The following is a 24,481-nucleotide window of genomic DNA, read 5'->3' on the forward strand; positions in this document are numbered from 1 at the left end:
GAAGGACGAGGCACGTACACGCATGTTGCTCTACAAGTTCATTAACCTTCAGCGCAACGTTAAAGGCGATGTCACTTCAAATGATTAGTGTACACACAAAATTCGATATCAGTTTCACACAGAGCGCTAATACCAAAGACTAGACTATTGCGCGCAGTACGTGAGGCCAATGAGATACGTCGACAAAGTTAGGCACCAAGAAAGAACTGAGATTAAGCTTTTTGAAATCAATTTAGAGATGTGTTTAATTTCGTAACATAAATTTGAAACGAAGAGAAACCGAAATGTCTTTTTAATGCAAACCATTCTTTCACTGAAACAGGCTCATACCTTGAATCATAATTATGGGGTTCGGAAGTTTTGTCCAGAACATTGGATGGTTTACTCGGCGATCGTCAATTACGAAACGATGCTTATCTTTACGTTTGAAATATGTATATGCACATGTTGCGTATACATAATAGTTGCACAAAGTCATGAAACGTTATATCTTAATGTTGGGGCAAACAGTTTCATTGGTATCCATTATTTCTTTTAAGAGGGATCGTTGTGACCCTACGCATATTAATAAGTGACTAGTCAGCAAATATCACTGTTTGCAGTAACGTCTCGCAATGTAAAATGTTATTCGACTTGACGTAATTGTAATGGGCGTGTTTGTCACGAGGGATTCGTACACTTGAGGTCAAGGAGACAAGTTTGAATAATAAAACTACACTCGAAGTAACAGTACGTATATACATTCTTCATTGATTGCATACACAAAGTCGTATGTTCTAAAGTGCTACGTAGGTAACAAAGGACTAATGCACGTAAGAATGGGTTTAACCGGTCCTTGCGAAGGTAATGCTGTCGTGTACTCTTACACTTTCAGACACGCCATTAACATTCTTTTAAAACGCTAATATATCTCTTTAACTTTCCATTGTCCTTCTCCCAATACAATTTGCTGTGTTGCTAAAAACAAAAATGAAACAGTGAAATCACTGTTGTGATAAGAAAACATCATATCTAAAGGCTGTCTCACATGAAATGTTATGCGAGCAAGTGATTGTCATCGTGGGAAGGAGATATACCAACACACACGAACACGTACGCACGCACCCACACACACACACCATCATTGCTCTACGACTGCTTATAGAACGAGCCTGCTTTAGTTTATTGTGTGGTTCATGTTGTGACTTGAAATAATATGTAAAATTGTAAATTGATATCAAAAGACATTACATTAGGCCCTATTTGTAAAACATATTGTTGATATTGCAGTAATTTAGTCAATTGGGTTTACCTTTGAATTTCTGAAACTGGGTTTGGCATGGTGGGACATGTTTCCATGGCTGAATAAATGTAAAACATTAGGGACTGACACGCATCGACATTAAAACATTATCAAATGTCATCATTTTGTATCTGATTTGTACAGCTACATACACATTCAGCATAACCATTGGTTTTATCTTTTGTTAAATGGAACTTCAGTTATGTATAGTAACATGGAATGAACTAAACCGGTGACATTTGTAACCAGTAGCAAGTACACATTCTCCTTGCAAATCAATTTCATTTTCTCATATCTCTCAATGGTCCGCGGATAGATTACCCAGATACACGTACACGCAACCATGAAGTATAATCTCAAAATTGCCGAAGAAAATTGTTTGTTTCCATTTCCTGACAGCAGTGACAAATCAGTTGTTATATAACTTTCCATTATATCATTGTTTGATTTATTGATGAATGATAACATATTGTCCTTTCAGCGATTGTTTGATTTATTGATGAATGATAACATATTGTCCTTTCAGCGATCTGTCACAGATTTATGTAACATTAGGCAAACCACTTATGAATCAACAATACACAGTGTCATATATACATTTTGGCTTGAATATTCTTTCAAGCTGACATCTTGTTTGCTTGTCTGTTGTTTGTGCCAAGTTCAAGGACATGCGGACGTGTATGTCTTAGTTATCCTTGTTTGTCATGTACAATCTTCCTGAATAACTAAGGTGCACAGAGAATACACAGCTGCTATTTGTATCTGGAGTGTATATTCCATACATTTAGAAGCTAGGCATAATCGAGTGAAAGTATTATTGAGAGAAATGCATTGTTTAGTTTTAGAGAAGTGTGGTGTGAAATAGTGCAATTAATACAAACACAGCAGAACAAGAAAACATTTCAAAATGACTTAATAACAATGTGAATAAGCATGCACGATGTACGCATAATCTTACTGTTTGTTCCACACATATATAATAACAAACAGTTAAAGTCGCCACAAATGCATGACCATGGTCTATGCGGGACCCAACTTAAATAGGACCAGTCTGTTGTTAGCATCAGTTTGCAGCTGTTAGAATCTAAGATAAACACAGATTGGACTACTTTGCCATGATGAGAACCTTAGTGGCTTTCATCACACAGATAACATCCTGCATCCCTTCAGGCTTCCACACCGCATTAATACGGTGATGTAACACAACATAATTGATCTGCTGTTTAAGGCCACTGCCACTTATTGCGATGCAATTTTAAAGTTCTTGATTGTGGGTCCCCTACAAAACAACGATGTGTGTCGGTAAATTGATACAATCTAAAACAAAGTAGGGATATAGAAACACACAGGCCTTGAACATTGTAGATGATTTCAGAAATGTTAAAAGGTATCGAGTGCTGGTAATGGATGGATAAGAAAACGATAGAACTAAGTGTAACATGACAAGCAGCAGAACACGTGGGCGATGTTGAGAGGATCTAGTACACAAAGTACGTTTGAAAAGACTTGATCAATAAGGGGTGGCATGGTACGAAACAATCTCGAAATGGAAATGACAATTTGAGGCAGTTGTGTCCACTCCTCTTTAAGGACGTGGCCTAGAACGGCTGACGTAGCGGGTAGCATTTTGCGTCAGCGTAAGCGGCTTCTGGCGTCCCTGATGTGGTCAGTAGGGAAAGATCAGAACTCGTGGCTATATAAAATTCTGGTGATGATTTGCTTCAGTTACAATGTATGCACTGTGAGCAAGAGCGTTATCGTCTCGAAAAACGAAATGTTATTATGCGACAGCGGAGGTCACAGTCATCCTGCATTATGTCTCCAGAATGCCATGTTGCCTTACACTGACATTTGCATGCCATTCGGCAGGACTCGCCCCCGCGTACCCATAAAGTCCCCGATTGAATCGGGACTCATTTGAAAACAATCCACGAAATCACTTACGATTCTTTCCTTTATATGCTCATTGTCGACTGACTGGAAAGTGACGATTTGTTAACGGTGGTTAAACAGGTGGTCGTTGAGCATGCAGATTATCTTCTTGCAGATGATGTCTAATCGTCTTGCCAGTCACTTGAAACACAGGATTATGTTGGCTGTTTGGGTTTGATTTCTCAAAGCCTGATTTCTGATTTTTTCGGTACTAGATTTTGTTTATTTGTTGGTTTGTTTGTTGCACTCAACACTCAGCAATATTCCAGCTATATGTCAGTGGTGTGTAAATAATCTAGAGTTTTGTCGTTGTCTTAAGGGCGCCCTGTGGGGAAACGGTCATTAACATTTTGTGACTTTCTGAAACCTGCTTTGAGGTCTGTATATCACCTGTTAATCGAAAATAACGAGAGATGACAGATTTCATCTTATGAACAATTTGCAGTTTTTTATAAGGCACCACGTCACTGTGAAAAATCTAATGCGACATGTCAGCTTGACAACAACCTATTATCTTGTAATTTACCTTTATTGGGGACAAAATGATGGTTTTAGACGCCTTGACATCATTCACTTCATCTTGACTATTCCCTCAGTTGTTGTACAAACGGTTTGTTCATGCTGATCCTCTTCAAAGTGCACATGCAGTAATACATATAATGTTAATCTCCCTTCAGTTCCACACAAAGTTGATGTTCCTTGATAAATCACCGTTAGTTAATATATCATGCTGAATAGATTTGAGGGATGAATATTAATTCAATAAGGTGACACGCATTTTAAATGTTTTCAGATTTTACCATTAAACATTCTGAAAGTGACACAACTATTTCCATCTAATCTATCATATCCCATGAAATGTTTACAAAAATTGCTTTTTATGCCTACCACACTTCATGTCACAATCAATGTTGTTGGAGTGTCAAGGGCACAACAAGTATATGATTGTTTGTTATATTCGTGATGTTTAATCCTCTCCGTTTTTATATGGAATGTCCGACATGGAACACCGAACACCTACTTTCTTTCACATTCTGTTTGCACCGTGATATTGCTGGATTATTGCTGAAAGCCAGAACTAAACTCAATCACCCTTTCTGACTTTAGAATTCCTTGTGATTGTCACAAGGAGGTGGAGTCTTAATAGTTTGCTTTCCGTAGACATTCACTGTATCTGCTTACTGCATAACACGTTTTCAATTGAAGAGTTTAATGCCTGACAATAATACAGCTATCGATGTCCATGTTAAACCACATGAAAATGAAAATTTGTATCTTTCGTTGCTCAGATTGTGTTCCTTCTACCGTGACACTCTTTCAGTATATTCTCTAAATACACTCTTCAAAACAAGAAAAGCATATGGGGTTGAGATTTTTCTATCGCATTTTCATATCGGCAATCGATCTAAAGACTATGTTTGAATGATGTGATGTATGTGATTTTTAATGGTTATGTCGCGCAAACACAACTAAAAGACTTAATGTTAACGTTGTCAGCAATTGTGAAGAAAATGATGAAATTCGTGAGTGGAATTCATCAGTAGAGACAATGACTATAAAAAGCCCGATACATTTACTCCATTGTATCACAAATATTGATGAGGAATGAACGACACAAAATGCCAAGACTGAATGCCGCTGACCGGAACATTGCTATTGGACGTCTGGAAGCTGGAGAAAGCCAATCTGCCGTTGCACGTCATTATAACGTCCACCAAAGCACAATATCTCGTCTGTGGGCCCGTTATACAGCATTCAATTCGACGCGAGATCGCCCAAGAAGTGGACGACCACGAGTGACCACCCCTGCTCAGGATAGGTACATCCGGGTGTTCCACCTACGTATTCGGCAAGCCACAGCCACGTATACAGCAGGACATGTGCCAGGTGTACGTCGAGTATCCGACCAAACGATCCGCAACCGCCTGGGAGAGGCGGAACTTCGAGCGAGACGCCCCATGGTTGGGCCTGTGTTGCGTCGTCTACATCGACGTCGACGTCACCGCTGGTGCACCATCGTACAGCCCTGGAATCTGGCTAACTGGAGGAGAATCGGGTTCAGTGATGAATCACCTTTTCTCCTGCAACGCCATGATGGAAGACAACGTCTGTACCGGCGTAGGAATGAACGTTACGCGCCCAACTGCGTACGGCAGGTCGATCGCTTCGGTGGAGGGGGTGTTGTGATGTGGGGTCCCATATCATACACCGGTAGGACCGACTTAGTGCTGGTTCAGGGGGAATCTGACTGCAAACCGGTACATTAACCAGATTCTTCGTCCACACGTCCGTCCCATTATCAACCGCCAGCGAGAGATATTACAGAAAGAGAACGCCCGACCCTATACGGCACGTGTGACAATGGCCTACCTAACCAATGAGAACATTAATATTTTGCCATGGCCGTCCAGGTCCCCAGACTTGAACCCCATAGAACATATTTGGGATCAGCTGGATCGACTTGTACGTCAACGTCAACGGGTGCCGGAGACGCTTGGAGAACTTGCAGTGACGTTGCAGGAGGAATGGCGGAGGTTTCCCCAGGCAAGAATCAAACGTCTCATCCGGTCTGTTCCGAGGAGGTGTCGAGCAGTGACAGCAGCTCGTGGTGCTCATACTAGGTACTGACTATAACGCCCTCTGCAGGGGCCACACCTTGTGCAGTGACTGGTATGACAACGTGATGACACTATTCACAATACCGTTGTTAATCTGTGTACGACATTTTGGCTCACTAGGTTCATTCTGTTATGAGATATGCTCTTTTGAATAAACACAATATATATCCTGATTTTTTTCCTATGCGTTTCTTTTTTTGAAGAGTGTATATTATTTTGAATACGTGTTTGTCATCCCGGAAAAGATCACGGAGTTATTTTGAATACAGTATACTGAATAACATTGGTGCGAACGACAACTATTGAAATATAAAAAGCAAATATTATGGATGACAATTTCTTCAATCTTTATTGTATGTCATAACGTTTCTGGGCTATTCCTTGCTCCTTGCCAGGTGACATAGCCCAGAAACAATAAAGCAGAACTTTTACTTAAAACACCAACTTCTGAATGCCCCTCAAGAACCTCAGCTAGTGACATATGTAATGTCAATGTTTGTTTCGTTTTTCCATTTATTATTGTACATGACATAGGCAAGAGGATATTTTTATCACAACACCCACATCTCCCCTTGAGCCCGATACTTCGATCTTGCATTCACCTATACACTTTATGTATATAGTACATATACTGCTTTGCTCTCTGATCATGTCATAAACCTACATAAGAAAGACAGCAGTAGGATGGGCGAATCTTTACCGTTGCGAATCCTGGGCAGAACACTTCGTCGGCATCAGTGTTGGTCGTAAAAACCTTAATGGATTGGGTACTGTGACTTGGTTGATAGTTCCCTATAGCTATTTTGTGGCTATATACCGTCACCGGCAGTAATTGGTTTGCTTGCCCCTAACCTAGTTATGTAAATGCATTAGCTGGTTTACTGAAAACAAAAATATAGAAAGAAAAAACACATATGTTTACTCGTTTTGTAAATGGAGACTGAATAATCGCCAATCTGGGAAAGTGCGTATGTAAATGAGTAAATTAGCCGCCAGTGTATAGAATGGTTCAGAGCAGCTGTTAACGCCATCGGGGCACGATAACACGGAAAAAGCCAACGCTCCTGGCCCTCTTTAGTTCAGATGTTGAACATCAGATGCTGGGATATATGCATGAAAAAGAAAAGAATAATTATGTATGCCAAATAGCGACATCTTTCCAGTGGTCAACTTTCCCTTCATGTAGGGCAATATTCCAACAGCTCCAGCCTTTGGCGTTTACTATTCACTACGTTTGAGGTTCATTCGAGCATGCTCTTTTCATCAAGCTTCATACTGCTATTGTTGACCTCAGCAACGCTTTCAAAAGGTTCCATTTTTTACATGTATTTATAGGACATTTGAAATTGGAGTCATCAGTGACAAAAAGCATGTCCGATGCAATTCCTTATTTTGACTTTGACTATGCATTCCAGAGTTTATTCAGGTGAAACTGTGACTACCCTTTGCATAAATTATGTGCCACCGGTTGATCAGAATAACACCTGATATCATTAGTGCTTTGATGGTGGATTCATAAACATTCATGATACAGCCGCAATTGTTCAATCGACTCTTGTACAATGTATATAGGTGTTTGCCGATTTTATTGTCATCGTATCAAGCTACGTGTGTTATCATTTTTAAGAGGCTGTATGCCGATTTTGGTGTCATATTACTATTAAGAAGCTACTGATACCGATGATAATGAGTGTGTTTGTGTTCGCTTGGGTTGGCATAGTGTGGACATTTCACCTTTTCTGATCTTTAACCCTTTTCCGACTGCTAGGGCTAACGTCGTGTCTAATACGGCCCGTGACAACGTTGATATTAAGCAACCGCACCAACACATTGTGTTCACACGTTCCCTGTGCCTTGCAAATACCTTCCTAATATACTATAACTGAAGAAAAACACTGACAGTTTGTATTAATTAATAGGGTATAAGCACAGCCATACTGATGCCTGTGTTCATTTCCGTTAGGAACAGGTAAGGTGATGCGTGTGTTCTTTTGTTTGTCCGGGCTGAAGGAGGATGCACCTGTTCTCGAAGATTTCCTGGAGATACCATACCAGAGTTTAATAAATGCATGTCCCACATGGAACCAACCATACTTATTTTATCTTTAGCAGAACATGGTTATCAGCCCGTTTTATATTGTATTGTCTTGCATTATAGAAAAAGTTTTTAGTTACATGCTAGCTTTACATCTCTGTGATACATTTATAGTTTTACTGTTCATCGTAAACAGTTTTCAAGCTTCTAATATTGTTGATCTTTATTGATAATTAATTGTTCTCGTCACGATAAGGCTGAAATATTGCGATTTAACGATAAATACTAACACACACTTACTTTAGCAGAGAAAGGTGACAACAAGTATCATCAGTTGCTTTTTTTGGCAAGGAATCAAACCACTGGTCTATCCTCTAAGCAGAGGAGGTGGCCAACGTAATTGAAACGTGGTCAACCGATCATGATTACTTTCTGGAACGCTTGTATGGCGGTATGACCTATCTACCTGTGAAGATCAGCGTTAGAACTGATGGGTCAGGCTCAGTACGTGGTTGATGCATTTCGTCGTATCTCAAATGCACTGGTCGGTGCTCATGGTGTCAATTACTGGATTGTCTGGCCCATACTCGATTGCTTACACACCGCATTCATATAGCTGGAATATTGCTCCGTGCGGCTTGACCATGCATATACTGCAGCGTTGACCCTCCAGGCGTATCCAGCGCCATATAGCGGAACTGGTGATGCGTGTGACGTCAACGACAACGACGTTTAAGCTGTATGAACGTATGTTAGATATCCAGATATCAATCCACTTCTATGCATATACATCAACTGGTCCTTTTGAAACAAATCGATCCGGGATTATTTCCAAAACATGTAAACAAACATATGCTTTATTGACCTAACACACACGAACAAGTACATAAAATAGTGTCTGCAATTTCATAACATGTGATCCTTAATATTTACCACTGTCCATTGCCCCGTTTCGCAAAACAATCTTAGCACTCGCAACGTTGCTCTGTGGAGCGGGGCCTTGTACAGTTTAGAGCTGTGCAGCTGGGAAAGCACGGTGATAACAAAATTCATTTATAACACATTGACATGACGTCACATGGGAAACTGTAACATAATGATGGACACTTAATCCCTTATTCAGTACTTATCCTCTTCGAGATAATTAATTATAATAATATTTAAAGTTTATATTCTGCTGAGCCAACGTTGGTACAATCGGCAGGAATACCGCGTTAGTAGCAGTAGGCGTTCTACGTGCAACGAAAGTGTGTGGAGCACCATTAATTTTCGTCACTTCGATGGACACACGTTCTGGATATCCAAAGAGGAAACCTTCCCCTTCTACCATTGTAAGCGTATGCATGAATAATGCAGTCTCATTTGCCACTTTTTGAGGCTAGCGTTTTTTAAGCAGGTGACAGCATCCTTCGTGTTCAGTAATCTGCCAAATCTGGTTGTATCCTGAAAACCGTAATTCATATATAAACATCCTAATATTAATCTGCCCCTGTCAAGTAGTAGGGCTATTTTCAATTCTAAATGAGTGATTTTCAAAGTGAACATGGAAGTCCTAATCTGAATATATATTTACAGCGGTACCAAACATCTGTTGTAATTATCAAATTACATTCTGCAATTGCTCTTCCATTGAGCGCGTCAGAATACGAATGCATATGGTGTACCTTACAATGAAATAAACAACAATCGGCGTGTCACATGAGGGAATATCAATGACGTTAACGGTTCAGTTAAATTTGATGAACATATGGTGATAGTACACGTTCAACATTATTTCCATGAATACAAAAACCATTGGGGCAAAAAGGGAAAACATATGAAACAGGAAACCTTGCTACAATGAAGAAAACTGCAGTGTTATCTTCTGTGACCATAATCATTGTAGCATTTTGGTACTATTCATGACTCGAAATACGGATTATTCCATACCAATTTCATGTTCACTGAAACAAGGAAATGACGAATTTTCAGTAGAGAGAAAACAAAGAATGGAATCTGTTTGTCGTGCTTCTGATGACATAGGCTGATCGTGAAAGTCCAAGTAGTTTGCTTTTTCTAATCAGTTATGTACATATCAGTGCCTATCCCTCTCCAACTGGATCCTGATTACCATCTAGTTATACTTTGAATCAGATTTGCAGACCCCTGAATCCCCGCTACCACAACCACAAATCTCAATTTTAAGCATAATTCAGATTCTCTTTCCACATATTACATGAAGGAATATTCTACGTATGCCACTATTTCTGACTCAAATGTTGTATCTGTATGCCAAATATGACTTCATTTGCGTACCACACTGCCGAGCTCAGTATACCTTCTCGACCACCGAAACCCGTATACCAAAATGGGATTGGAAGCCTGTCAATATACAAACGTAAACGTTCCTGGTCGTTGGAGTAAATACTGTGTTTATGATATAAGAACACGGCGCCTTGAGAATATTTAAGAACCAACTGGAAAATGTGTTTCTAAAACAGTATGTGAGTGTGTACGTTTGAAAATCATCGCAGTTTACACCCAAGACGGCGTTTTGTACATTATGGAGGAAATACCCGTGTCAGATGTGTGGTTCGTTCTGTGCAAGAATTACGTGTATATGTTGCCAATGTTATACGGTACAAAATACTTATGTTAATCTACATCAAGTGATGAAATAATTCTATTCAGTGCTTACCAAACAATAGAAAACTTAAACGAAACGGTTTGGTCAAAGCTTAAACAGTTACTCGTCAACATATGTACAATACTGACTTGTCACGTGATCAATATCGACGTTGTCTGCCCGAAAACAACATGACGACTTCGAATGGCCATGCACGCTCCGGGGATCTTTCTGAAGAAGATCTTGCTCAACTGTTCAGTAACGGGATCAGCAGAAACAGATTCGGTCCGGCCAGACCACATTGGGAATAGGATGCAGGTCTTTGTTTCCGTACACTGCCCTTGCAGAGAGTAACGACCAGATTTGTATACGGTCTGAGAATATTATGCATGTCAAGTTTGGTTAGACGTTCATGTACATGTATATGTATATGCCAGGGCATGTTTGTTTTATTCCGTTCTTGAGTTTAAATATGTCGACTTGAAACCGCGGCTCGTTTAAGTCCCATAGAAACATAGAAACATAATGACAGTATAAACTGGAAAACATGGAATGAAGCTCAAGGCACGTGCTTTTAACATTAATATCAATACGGGTGATACGGTGAAATAAATAACATTCTAAACAATCGCGCAGGGGCTGAAAATACATCGCATGAATTCTCATTTTGCTCTTATTTTCTTCTATGAGACTTTTCATTATCACAGAAATAAAAGAACAACTTTTCAAAATGAATTCATGTTATTTTTGGGATTGCATTTTCTCAGTAAAATACATATTCTAATACTTTTGTCGGGTTGAGAACCATCCGGGATTCGAACCCACACCATCGGAGTCAGGCATCTAATCCCCAGCCGTCTAACCCACTCAGCCATCGCTGCTTCGGTGGAATCTCAGAAAGTGCCATCCCAAATATAACATGTTTTACATTTGACTACTTTCTAAATGGCACTGTGTATTCATAACTTTACAAAATGTTCAGCGTTGGAGCTTCAGACGACTAGTGTGTATATCTGTGTACAATCGTACAAATACCTACTAAAAGAAACATTCCGACATATATTTGTATCAATAATGTTTAGGCTGGTAATAGTAATTTGAAAACCGAAAAACCCTTTACGTGATTCACAAGAACTTGCAGATACGTAAAAGTTCACAATTGTTCCAATGTACCTAAATGGAAAGCCCATAAATCCGGACGACCCTATCCCTGTGAAACAGAGACACCATTAGTCCTTCCAAAGAACAAGTATAATTTCCATAACTGACAAGAAAACAATCAACATGTTCAAATGACTGACAGCTAAGGTGTCTTCTTTCACATGTAAATTTGCACCTCTGACATGAGCAAATACATTTGACAAAAATAAATATGGATGTGTTTTTAATTTTGAACTTTTGAATAGAAAGGTTGGGTTGTCCTTGTTTATAGCAAAACATAGCACCTGTTGAAAACTTTTGACACTTTGCAAGTCTTACCTATAAACAAGGCCACACTGCTGTTCCAAAATATGCATGTGTTAAAATAAATAAAAAACGTAACTGTCACCCAAATGAATACATTGTCGGAGTTACTTCTGAATTCAGTTAGTGTAGTGTGTACATCATTTGGTCCAAGAGTGTCCTTTTCATTAATGACTGACGGGTACTGGGAAATATCTCACTGAATACACAGACAGATATTGACGTTTCGGACTGATTGAGCGTCATCGTATATACCATATTATTGGTCAATGGCCGAATAATTATGACTTCATCACATCAAAAGTTTCCGACCCTTTTGACAACCCCTGCGTTCACAACACTTCCACTTCAAAACATTAAATATCACAAAATATTGAAATATTTTAAAACGTTTCTGTAACGAAGCGTACATTGTAATCAAAACACAGTCAACGTAAACTTCACCCATAAGATTCCCCGTGTATAAGTACCTGCAATCCCTCAACGACCAGATCTTTACCTCCGATATGGTACCTAAAGATCTGAGGGTAAGTTTCTAATACATACACTTGGTTGTTGGCATGGCGCTCACAGACGTTATAATGTATAACGACATCTGCAACGACATTACAGTATTGGATTACGTTTTGTTAGCATTCGGAAATCGTCGGCTTCATGCGACAGACATAACAGGTGTTTGTCAGAATGTTGATGAACAAGTGGTTTGCTATGTGTACAAAATGAAAAAAAATAGTTCTCACAGACATACTCACTTTCATCGCTGTGTTACATGTTTCAGTAGTATTACTGTATTGTTATCGTATTAAAGTTACCTTTGCCTTATTACAATACAAACATTAATTTCAAAGAGCACGTGACGCATGTCGACTCGTTTCAGTCTTCCCCTCAATCCCCTTCTACCACCGGCTGCTTATTATTTAAAGATAATATAATGGAAAACTAAACCTGTCCCCAAACGTATTCATCCTGATTGTTTCTGAATCTGCATATAAATATCAAACATAGGTTAACTCCATTGACATCAGTCTGTCGTTGAGTATGAACCTGCAATGGATGTTGTTCCAGTTGCAGCTGAATCCTTCAAAAGCTCTTTTCTGATATATCATCCGAGTCGTGTATCTTATCGTACGTCCCCATGTTCGTTGCCCCTGTGCGAGTGGTTGCAGTATTTCCAGAGAAAGACAACTCATTCTGTCGGGCGTATATGTAACGTCTTCGCAAACACCGGAACGCTGACAGAAATCCTTGTCGAAAGTTCTTGTTAAGGAAACAGTATGTGATTGGGTTTGAACACGCTGACACATATGACAATAAATGAATTAAAGATTTCGTCAGGGGAGAGATGTTCGCCCGTGCACTGTCTTCATGGAAAACAATCCAGGTTGCCACGACGTAGGTAGGCGTCCAAAACAGGAAGAATTCCAGCACAACTGCGAACAACATTTTTATAACTCTTTTCTTGGCGGCACGACTTTTCTCGCTATTTGACTGCCTCATTGCTCGGTTAAATTCAAACTTCCTGAAGGTTCTCTTGGTATTGCTGGTGGCTGTTGTTGTGTAGTCAGGCTCCATGTAACCAGCACCGTTTCCTCGTGAGTGGTCGCTGTTCGACAGGCAGCCATTTTTGTCCTTCTTATCTGTAATAAAATAGTAATATAATATAAAACATTTAAAGTTGATTATTTTTTCTCATATTGTGAATGTTTTACCACTATTAAAAGTCAGAAGGTCTGATATAAAACTGCAGAGATGATGGCTTCAGCGAGTTTGTGAGTGGAATCAATTTCCAAATGTCACTTAGTTCGGTTTCCTGATATGAGTTTCTATTAAAATCACAATCTCCTTACTACAGCTTGTCAAGAGGTGTTGATAGCAGTCATGCCCCTGATTTAATATGTAAATGCAGCATAACCCACACTCGTTTAGTGATGTATATTTTAAAATCCGTCACTTCAGTTCCTTTGTACAAATGCTGCTTTGTGAACCCTTGAACCTGTTGTCCTGTGATTTCATTTTAAAGGCAATTGGCACCGAAACATATTTGTCGCGGTACCCCGGTTTGAACCCCAAATTATCCCTGATTACTTTTCTTGCTTTCTCAACACAATATCTGTACTTGTAATTTAATGAAATGTCTGGTTTGGTTCAACTGAATTTTTGAAAGACAGTGTGGGGGAATGTTTTGGAATGCATCCCTGAAAATTCTGTATTGGTGCTCGCCAAATGGTCAAACACGACCTTTAATTATTGATTTTGTTGAATCGGAAATCGATAAGTTAATTAATATGAAATATGTCTGCTATACACAAGTGCATTGATCATACGCTCATATAAACTGTGGGGGTAGTTTGAATAGCCCGATACGAACTTTTCCTTTGTAGTTGACTCAGAGGAACTGATAAATGCTACTGAGCGTACGACAAAACTCGAGGACTTCCGTCCACATGGACAAACACAGACCCAGTTCAATTAAATATAAAACGTGAACGCCGGTGACTCCCTGCGGTCTTTAATCCTACTTAAGCCCACACGCTGTGACATAACTGAAATAACTGTTCACAGAGGCGTTAAACCAAACTCACTCAATCGATCACTTCAAACTTAGCCTACATGTCTTCTTCCAGGGGTGCATTGACTGTTGAGTATACATGTATTAGTAATCCCACGTGTATATCGGAACGTATCATTTGCACCATAATAGAACCCATTAGTTAAGAAGGACTATGGCTGTTAAAGGAAATTCAACTTCCATGTGAAACTTCGATTGAGGGCCACTCCACGTCTGGACTGTGTCTCACCAGGTTTAACACTGTCAGATTGTCGCTGAAATTACGGTGTCCTGAACTGAGATAAACGTGCACCCAAAAAGGAGTTAGACGACTTAGATCGACCAATAGAACTGCAAATTGATCTTAAACTGTTGCCTCTATACAAGTCATTGCATCAAATTAAACACCACAGACACTCATGTTCTGGTTCTTGCCTGGGCAAGCCACATCTGCTACTGAGTCAAGGCGGGACCAGTAAGGGTTTATATTACCTACAAACCACTGCGTGTCAGTCATAGTATCAAGAGCTGCATTTCACATCGGAAATGGTGAAGGTGAATACAGATTGCTTGTATACGTACAGAGAAGCTATTTCAAAATTTTGGGAAACGTGTGAAACGAAAGTGACATAATCACCCCTACACACACACACACGCACGCGCACGCACGCGCACACACACTCTCCCCTCCAAGGAGGAACTGCTTATCTCATGTACGAATACACCCTGAGCCAAATGCGCTGGTCTGTCAGAACCAAAGAACAACGTCATCTTAAGCACACTTTCCTTTGGCGGAAATATCACCAGCGCCAAAATATCCAACTGATTCAACATTTCACAAATCTGGTGGGTATTTGATACTTACTTTTATTTCTATCCGATTGTTCCTCCATCTTAATCCCAAGCCACAATGTATAGGAGATCATCCCGTACGCAACACTCATGATGATGATGGGCAGAATAAGCAGTATCAAATTTAGAGCAATGGCGTACGCTTTTTCCAAGTTTTTGTCGCCCCACACTTCGGCGCACATGCTGACGTTGACTCTGGGATAGTGAATGATCTTCTGGAACACGGCGATTGGAATCATCACAACAAAGGCAAGGAGCCAGCACACTGCCAGGGCTTTATACGCGTGGGACAGGGTTTGCCACGACCGGGAGTGGAGGGGTCTACAGATGGCGAAATAGCGCTCCATTGAAATAGCCACCAAGGTAAAGCAACTGACTCCGACTGAAACACCTGGAATGGAAAGATATAAAGTGTCAACAATTTATAGGTAGTGTATATATAACACATGCTTTATGAAATGATAGCAAACCGGAACATATAATTTGTCATTTTGATTGGTTATTTCCCTGTGAATGGTCAGAGCAGGCTCCGCTAGTCATGGTTTTAAAACTTTGATTCTCTGATGTGTTCCTTGGCTTATTGGGTGGGTGACCCTGACGTCATTGGTGCCATAAGTTACTATGAAGGGAAAGTCAGAAAACGTTGATATTTGAGCTTTCCCAAATTAGCCCTGATTATGATTCTGGATTGTCAGTAATGATATAACTTAAACTATATATTACAAAGGCCATACATCTAACTTACATTGATCACACGTGAGTTTTACAACACCCTACACTTGATTTAAGCATTACCATGCCAGGCCTCAGCAACACTTCACAAGATGCTGATGACATTAAATTACACCCACTTATGTTGCAGTTGATCTGGTCCTATTATAGTACATTGCATGTCTTGCTAAAGGTACACTAACACATTATCTGATATACCTATGCTGTAAGTATCTGAAGCTCTTAAATCTCTACCCAAGGTAAAGCTAAAACTCTTTTTTTTACTATGAAAGATTAATAATATAAACAAGAAAGTATACATCTACGCTTCAAAGTGACTATAATACGATACAAATTAGAAATGGTCTTTCGATTAATGTCTTCACAGATTTTCAGTGAGCTTTCATTCCTTGTGTAAGTGTACAGGCTTTGGTCCTTTCGTCATTTGCCAGGAATGTGCCTAATATTATATGAGTGGTTTGTTATAAGGAAATTCGCGTTCGGAAGAAGTTAAATATTTAAAATTAATTGCATTTTTCGTTTCAATTTTCATTAGATTTTTTACTAGATGTAGTATCTTTTGCATTAGCAAGAAGTTAAATCTTCACAATTAATTGCATTTTTCGTTTCAATTTGTATTAACTTTTTACTGGATGTAATATCTTTCTCTTGCCATTGAGCTCGGTCGTTAGCTTCCGACATTTAAGATGAAAGACAAAGTGAAATTACATACTAATGTCAAAGCGTGGTATGTACTGTGGTGCAGAGTTGACGTTAGGAGATGAGCAATCACCAGGATGATAGGACCGATCAAATGTCACTCAAAAATATACCTGTAACATGATCGGGCTGATCAAATGTCACGCAAGAAGAACCTGGTCTGTACGGGACAATCAACAATACGGGATATATTTATGGACAGCAATAATTGGTGTGACAGTGATTCCAAGGCGAAATGTCATATGTTCATATACTACTTCACTGTGATAGTGTCTTGGCAAATGAATAGATGTATATGAACACTACTTGCACGTGTTTGTGACAGATGTGACTTGCACGATATTAGAGTCAGGTAAAAGCATTTCCCTCTAGATGTACGGTGAAATGAAATCGGTTTTAACGACGCTTTAGAATTTATTTCAATAATGCACCGGTGCACCTGCACCATTCAGTGGCTGTTTGTACCAGTCTCAAAGTGCGTCTCAACTGAGATGCTCGCAACGAATAGCTGCCAAATTCCTGATGCGGCGTTTAGCAATATTCACTCAATCACTCGACTGAAATACCACGTCCCACATTAATTTGAATACCACTCCCCATATTACTGTACCCCTATCCTTAATTGATATCGTAATACTGCTTATGATATCAACAAATATCATATATAAATGCTTTTGATGTGACGCGGGCTCGAACCATCCACCATCGATCAGCCGCTCTCCGAGTCGAAACCTTGTCCACAGGACCACAAAGACGGTTCCACGAACAAGGGGATACACGAGTGCATACATGTATGTGCCAGTACGTGTTTGCTTAGTAACCCCAAACGTTTCAGAACGATAACAATTCACTGACTTTCGTGAAAGAGTCAAGTTGTTGGCTAAAGACATAGTTCTGTAGAAAGATACAACGCCAGCCGCCTTTAATAACATTTTCTTCCCATAGACCATAGATTGAGTAATTATCGATTTCCTTTGACAGAATTTAATTTATAGTTGTTCCATACGACCGACGGTCAATAATAAGGAACATCGGGTTACATTAGTCAGGTCAAAGGTTATATGATCAGACCAAAGTCAGTGTGAGATTGCTTTCCGAATGAGGACGTCGACAAATATTGATGGATGTAAACCAGGTCATACATAATCATAGGGTGAGCGTGGTCAATATGAGAGGGGTCACCAACAAACGTGAGTGTGGCCAGTACGGACTGCCCAATAGTTTCCGGATGGAAAAAGGAATCCTTAACTAATCTGTTCCGGTATATAGATACTTCTGAATATAGGTTTCAATCGATCAACATCTATATCGATCGAATTGTCCCCAGATATAATACAGTTACCTTAGATTTATCTGAACAGATATTGACGTAGAGATTAAAACAATAACTACACGGTCAAAGATTAAAGGCCGTATCAAAATGAATTCAGTTGGCCTGATACTGATATCAATGTGGGCTATTTCCATCGCTTCCATCAATGGTCCTCAACGTGTATATAAATGCAGTGTTGTTCAGATAGTGTTCACCTTACTCATGCTCTCATTCGGGCTGGATGGTGTCTTAACACCTAACACCTTAGAACCTAACACAAGACTCTGCCAACGCCAGAAACACCCTCAGGTGGATTGCGCAGTATAATGTGTTGAGGATAATCTCATTTACCGTTCCTTTCCTCCCCACGCTAGACACCATAAGCTTCTGAAAGCTGGACAATCCCACACCCAACAAATCCCATTATTTTGCTTTCTGGTGGCTTTTCGAATCGATTTGGCTTCCCGGCAATGTCTTAATTACACCGTCCATAGCCGACACATGTTTGTTGGTCTGTTGGACATGTGTCATGACAGAACCCCCGGTGGCATCAGCCAAACTCTGTGTGCCAGACTTAGTTTGTCTGTTTGGGGTGTTTCAAGACGGTTTCACAAATCCTTTGCTTATGGTACAATCAGTGTTGACACGTTGCGCGTGTGTACCAGTAGGACGGGTAGTACAGTCGTCGATGTTGAATTACAAATTATCAAATTCGAAATCAAAGTAAGAATTCTGTTTTATCACGATTCAGTTTCAGGACTTGTGCTGCCATTCATACCTTGCTGTCGCCGAAGTTTGTGGATGCTTTTACAGGCAGATACTTGTTAGTTTGCAGTATGGACAATTCAGTTGATCACCACATAACTGTTTCGGTTTTCCGACAACATGCTCCATTTATTACATCCGGTCATCTATTACAAAACACATGCTCATAAGCGGAACGAAATATTCCGCATCTCACAATCCCGACACGCCAATACTGACGACGATTGAGAGTTTTGACGGCCAAGTAAATCTGGTATTGCATCGGACGTCATTTACGTCAAATTTGGAAATGTCCTCCTCATGTCTACCCATGAAACGTTTTGAAATCGTAACAGTAGCTTTGAATGTTGTAACCTTAATCGACCAGCTTCTAAGTAAGAGCATGTGTAACTCTTAAAATCTTGATGAAAGGTGCATGCACGATTTACCTCAAAAGTTGTGAAATGTGCACACCAATGGCTTGAACTGTTAGAATATTGATCGACAGAAACAAAAACATACAGCCTTGTGGAGAGTGTTTGTCACTCTGAATCTTTATGCATGGATCCAAATATGAAACACAGGAAGCTGTCCCACTTGTCTTCAATATTTCAAGTTCAAATGGGTAAATCCTTTTAAGGGAACAGTCTATTTGATTGTTATTGAACGATAACATATCATGACATATATAAGGTGAGGTGAACATCGTACTTAAGAATAGTTTGCGCATATATCTATCCCAGACTTAAGCTGGTTTTATAGTGCTAGCCCACCCAGATACCATGCCGCAGTGAAGCATGAATGCCCCACTCAGACACATTATATTGACTCCGCTCCGGGCCGTCCAGTCCTTGGTTTACTCATTAATGCCGAGCACAAGGCAAGGACCAGCAAGTACCATATTTTAACGTGTTTTTATATGACGCGGTCGGGAAACGAACCCGCGACCTTTCGCTCTCCGGGCGGACGCTCTAACCACTACACCACGGAGGCGGCTAGACATTTAAAGGGAAACAACAATGCAAGTATTCACATCATAGCAAATCGATGGTAAGTAAAGTACATGTACGACAAAGGTTCGTCTGGTAACACGTTTCTATTAAGGATGAGAAATTATAGCGTCATGACCATAATGTGATATATGATCAGGTTCAGACCAGTTGCATGTCCAAATGGAAGCAATGGGAAGCATCATTAATTTTACATCTCAGGAGAAAGTGGTAACGTTTAATTTATAGTCTGTTTGCAGTGACAACGTACCGATGAATTTAGCTTTAAACAAAAAAAAGTAAATAAAATAAAGTGAAATAAAGATTGCGAATCCTAGTAATTTTACCTTGCCAATTGAATATTTAAATCTCAGAATTTTATTCATCTTAGGATAAAAGTTGTTTAACAAACGATCATAGATTCAAATCGCTATTATTGGTTTGTATTACAAGGGGGTAAGCGTAGTTGTTGGAACAGTGAAACAAATACACGTGCAGTACTGATGAGCGTTAACTTAGACCAACCATACTTGTTCTAGGTGTTTCATCTAATGCGCATAACCCCTTGTAATACAAACCAATAATAGCGGTTTGAAACCATGATCGTTTAATAAACAACTTTTATCCTAAGTTGAATAAAATTCTGAGATTTAAATTTTCAATTGGCAAGGTAAAATTATGAGGATTCGCAATCTTATTTTCACTTTATTCGATTTACTTTTTTTTGTTTAAAGTGAAATTAATCGGTACGTTTTCACTGCAAACTGACTAGAAATGAGGTGCTGATTTCTGCTACCTTGCCTGTTTTAACCTAAGCCAGATTAAGGAGTTACAGGCAGTTGAGACAGCTCTGTCGATTGAATCGAAGCCCAGGGATTGCAGCCTGTAACACGACTTCAATTGCATCTGGTGGTAACCTAAATTGAATAGGGTCTTTGGGTACAGTTCAAAGTGGGCACAACATTGCCCACGTCTACACGTACATCTTCGATCGTTCATCATTATGGCTCAAATGGAATGGAAAACTAATAGGAAACGAATGGAAAAGAGGAATATTTCGTTTAATTTTTAAAATGTTAAGATGTTTGAGAAAGTGAGGCCAGTGAGACTATTTGCATGTAGATTTGGACATGCGCAGCTTGTACCCTGGCGACATAAAATATCAAATCTCATATTTGAAGCAGACAACTGCGACTTTGGTAAAACAGAGGAGAAAGGACGTAGCACTGGCAAATCCTGGGACACTATTGGACCTATTCGACCTCATGATCACTCCATTCCGGTACATATACAGAGTGTGATTCTACGCCTAATGACGGCATCAGTCCGACTGGGACACCCGTGTTCCCAATGTCTAAGATGGACATTCAAACAAGAAAAGGACACTAATATATAAAACAATAAAACTGTTATTTCCAGTTTATGGTCGATACAAATTATTACAACAAACTCTTTTCAACAGCCACAAGATATCTTTGCGCTTTGTTCGACCAAACACAAACGACATATGACATAAAGTACCACAAAAACTAAAGCTTATAAAATCTACGCCATTCTGCTCAAATGTATCAAATCTACCCAGTTATTGACAAATTTCAAAAACGAAGTAAACGGAACATTAAAATTTCGATGAGAACTTGTTTTACTATATTTCCAAGTTGGTAATGAGACCTTGTTTAACCGTTCAAGCAGACACAATCGCGGAACGATTATAGACATGCACCACCCTTGTGTAATGGGAACGCTGTGAGCATGCTTCTTGAAGAGCTGTTGTGCCTGCGGGAGTACTGTAGCGTTCTAATATGATGGATGATCTCGTCAGCCGTAGTCTGTTGCTAAACATCCTCCTCCAGTAAGTGTGGCTATTATCGGACGCTAGATTTACATTTACGCCCCAACGCTGCTCAATAGCAGTAAGTCGTTATCAGTATGATTGATTGGTTGACCAGCTGGACATCACCGTGACCAGCGAGACTGATCTGTCGACACCTCTGTCAGATGCGACGCTTTTCCAATTTTGTTCATTATCGAGACATGCATGTGGATTTAGGAATGCGGCGCCATATTTGGATATTTCGTGACTAGCTTTAAGTCGCTTTATTGCTGTCGGTTCGTTTACCAACTACATGGAGCTTGGTAAGCACGCATGTGTGCTTGTTTGACTGTATAGCTTTGGCGACTCTGAAAAGGTTAGATACAGCACAATACATTGTCTATCTACACTTTCAGGATTCTGTGTATGCTATTTCAGATCAAATTATTTAAATTTCGGAAAGAATAATTTACTGCCATTTACGACACTATTTCAGCGCCACGCCTAACCACTTGTCACATTGAATCATATACAGATGAAGTATTGTAATCACGAACAGCGAATTCCACATGACATCGTCAAAACAAGTCCGGATTACCGAACTAAAAACGATGACGAGAAGATTCTGAAGTAATTTGGAATAAAAGCCTCAAACACCAATTTCGTTATCATAAAATTGTCCTCTACAACATGTAACTATCTGCATATGAATCACTATAGCATAAACATGTATTATGAATCACTATGAAAGAGTAATGATACCAGGTTTTTGTGAAAAAATGAGCGAATCATACACCACGGATGGCATCCTTCACGAACGCAGCGTTGGTATTTGACATGTACTACTTGGTGCGCTGGCGTGATGCTGAGATACCACGAGACATATATGTAGAGGTAATCGTAGGATTCAGACCCACTGTCATCTAACATCTAACGGATACCCCTTGGTGGTGGAATTCGGCTTAGACTTGGATTGAAAGGCGGTAACTACCCGAATCGCAGCTTATCCTTTCCCCTGGCGTCATCACTGTTTTTCTGTGACCCATTCATATAATTTTCAGTTTTGCTCCTTGGTCCCTTGAAGTATGTTTCAGATCATAATCGTTACTTATTATTCTTCTGGGTTAAATTAACTCATACGATTTATACCTCGCCTCCATTGCCTTGATCGCTTCATGTCCGCAACGGACTGACTGTGACTACAGCTGTGTCGTCAGAACACTCACATAACCAAGGCAGTTCGATGTGTGCAGTGATTACATACCCATACCAGCAGATATCCTAACAAAGTCCATTGTGCTGTAGGATGGTATTATGGATTGAAAGGAACCATCTTTGAGGATGATCAACCACGTAGAAACCCAGGAATGAAATGCCACATAAAAACCAACGGCGTCGACTGGCTTTGGTTGATAGAAGTACATTCATCTCACTAATGAAAATAACATACACTGAATAAATATAATCTCTCTATTCATTCCATAATGTACCTCACATACAATACAACAAGAGACTAGCTAATTAACGAAACCCAACTAACGACCGTATTTACAGGCTTAATACGTCGCTGAAATCTTTACTGCAGATTTCTCCAATTATCAACGTCATTAATCTAAGTTAATGTAGACTAGCCTTGAGAATAGCTGTCACTATCCTACTAAACATATCAAGTTTACATTTCATTCAAACGGAACACGGATTTATAGGAAGTTAAACATTTTAAAATATATCTAAGCAAATGAATGTCAATGAATTTGATGTACATGTAGAGTAATCTGGTAAAAAGAGATCTTTCTTTCAGAGGAAATGGAGGTTAAAATCAATGTCTTAAATGGATTAGCGTCTGAGGTGGAAGGAGTTGTGAATTCAGTGCCTCCGTGAGCGATATTTGTAGCCACCTCGAGGAGGTAGCTCATTTAACTAACTCAATCAAGGCACTGTGACAGAGTACGTAACAGAGACCCTGTCAAGGCAGACTCCATCAGTAGGTTTCAAATATGTCTACCCTCAAGTACTCCTGTCGAAGCATCACCACATCTAACAGTGTGGCATGAGAGACTAGTTAACAAGCAGGAATTGCCATTGGATATATGTATGCACTGTATATTGTTTTTCTGTATGGTTACAAGAAAGAATAATCGTTTTTAATTTGTTTATAAGTTTTGCATTATTAATGTCAAAGATCAGCACAACGTGAGTTGTGGGTATGTGACTACTCGTTGTTTTGTTATCACCACCATTGCAATTGTTGTATCTTCCACCTTCGGGTTTCCTAAAGAGTATCTTTAAATAAGCAATTGTCTGCTGTAGTCGATTCTGGAAGCTCGGCATCAAATACACGTTTGCATAGATTGGGCAACATGCGCCTCATACATGTGTTACATACGGCAGTGTGCAACACTGTTTCAACTGTTATACATTGTACCGGTAGATTCAGTAAACGAGTGATGTAATTTTATATTTGGACTTGATGTAGACAGAATGAGCTGGAAAGTCCTACAGGGAGCTTATTGCGTATAATTTGTCTTAGTATTGTATAAGTTTCTAGCATCTGGCTCTTGTATAAATAGGGCAGCAGGCTATTGCCGCTCATCTTTCATCACACCTCAAGCTACAAGAAGAAAGCGTTTTATGAGATCACTTTATACCCTGAGATACTCTGCCTAGACCAAATGTCATCACTGTTATTGTTATAATCACTGCTCTTGTATTATATTACCTTGATTTGAATGCCATGCAATTTTGTACTGATACATTTGTAATGATCTGTGAATGTCTATTTTAGTATAGCATTGTTAACTACACCATATAGCGTTGTTGTTTTTAGGTTTCACACCTAGTTCTATTACGGTCTGA

At 39.6% G+C, this 24,481-nt stretch overlaps 1 protein-coding gene across 1 annotated transcript in view; it reads right to left on the bottom strand.

Moving 5' to 3' along the window:
• Nucleotides 1-9,882: 9,882 nt before the first annotated feature.
• The window catches only part of LOC124283072 (cholecystokinin receptor type A-like), a 64,084-nt gene continuing 49,485 nt past the window's right edge, over nucleotides 9,883-24,481 (bottom strand). The window contains exons 2-3 of the mRNA XM_046719092.1: nucleotides 15,350-15,727; nucleotides 9,883-13,573 (exon numbers count right to left, since the gene is read on the bottom strand). Of these exons, the coding sequence (XP_046575048.1) occupies nucleotides 13,017-13,573; nucleotides 15,350-15,727 (935 nt within the window). The 3' untranslated portion in view covers nucleotides 9,883-13,016. The remainder of the gene's footprint in view (nucleotides 13,574-15,349; nucleotides 15,728-24,481) is intronic.

This window comes from Haliotis rubra, unplaced genomic scaffold (assembly GCF_003918875.1).
Source record: "Haliotis rubra isolate DU_JTF1 unplaced genomic scaffold, ASM391887v1 Scf31, whole genome shotgun sequence".
Classification (NCBI taxonomy): domain Eukaryota; kingdom Metazoa; phylum Mollusca; class Gastropoda; order Lepetellida; family Haliotidae; genus Haliotis; species Haliotis rubra.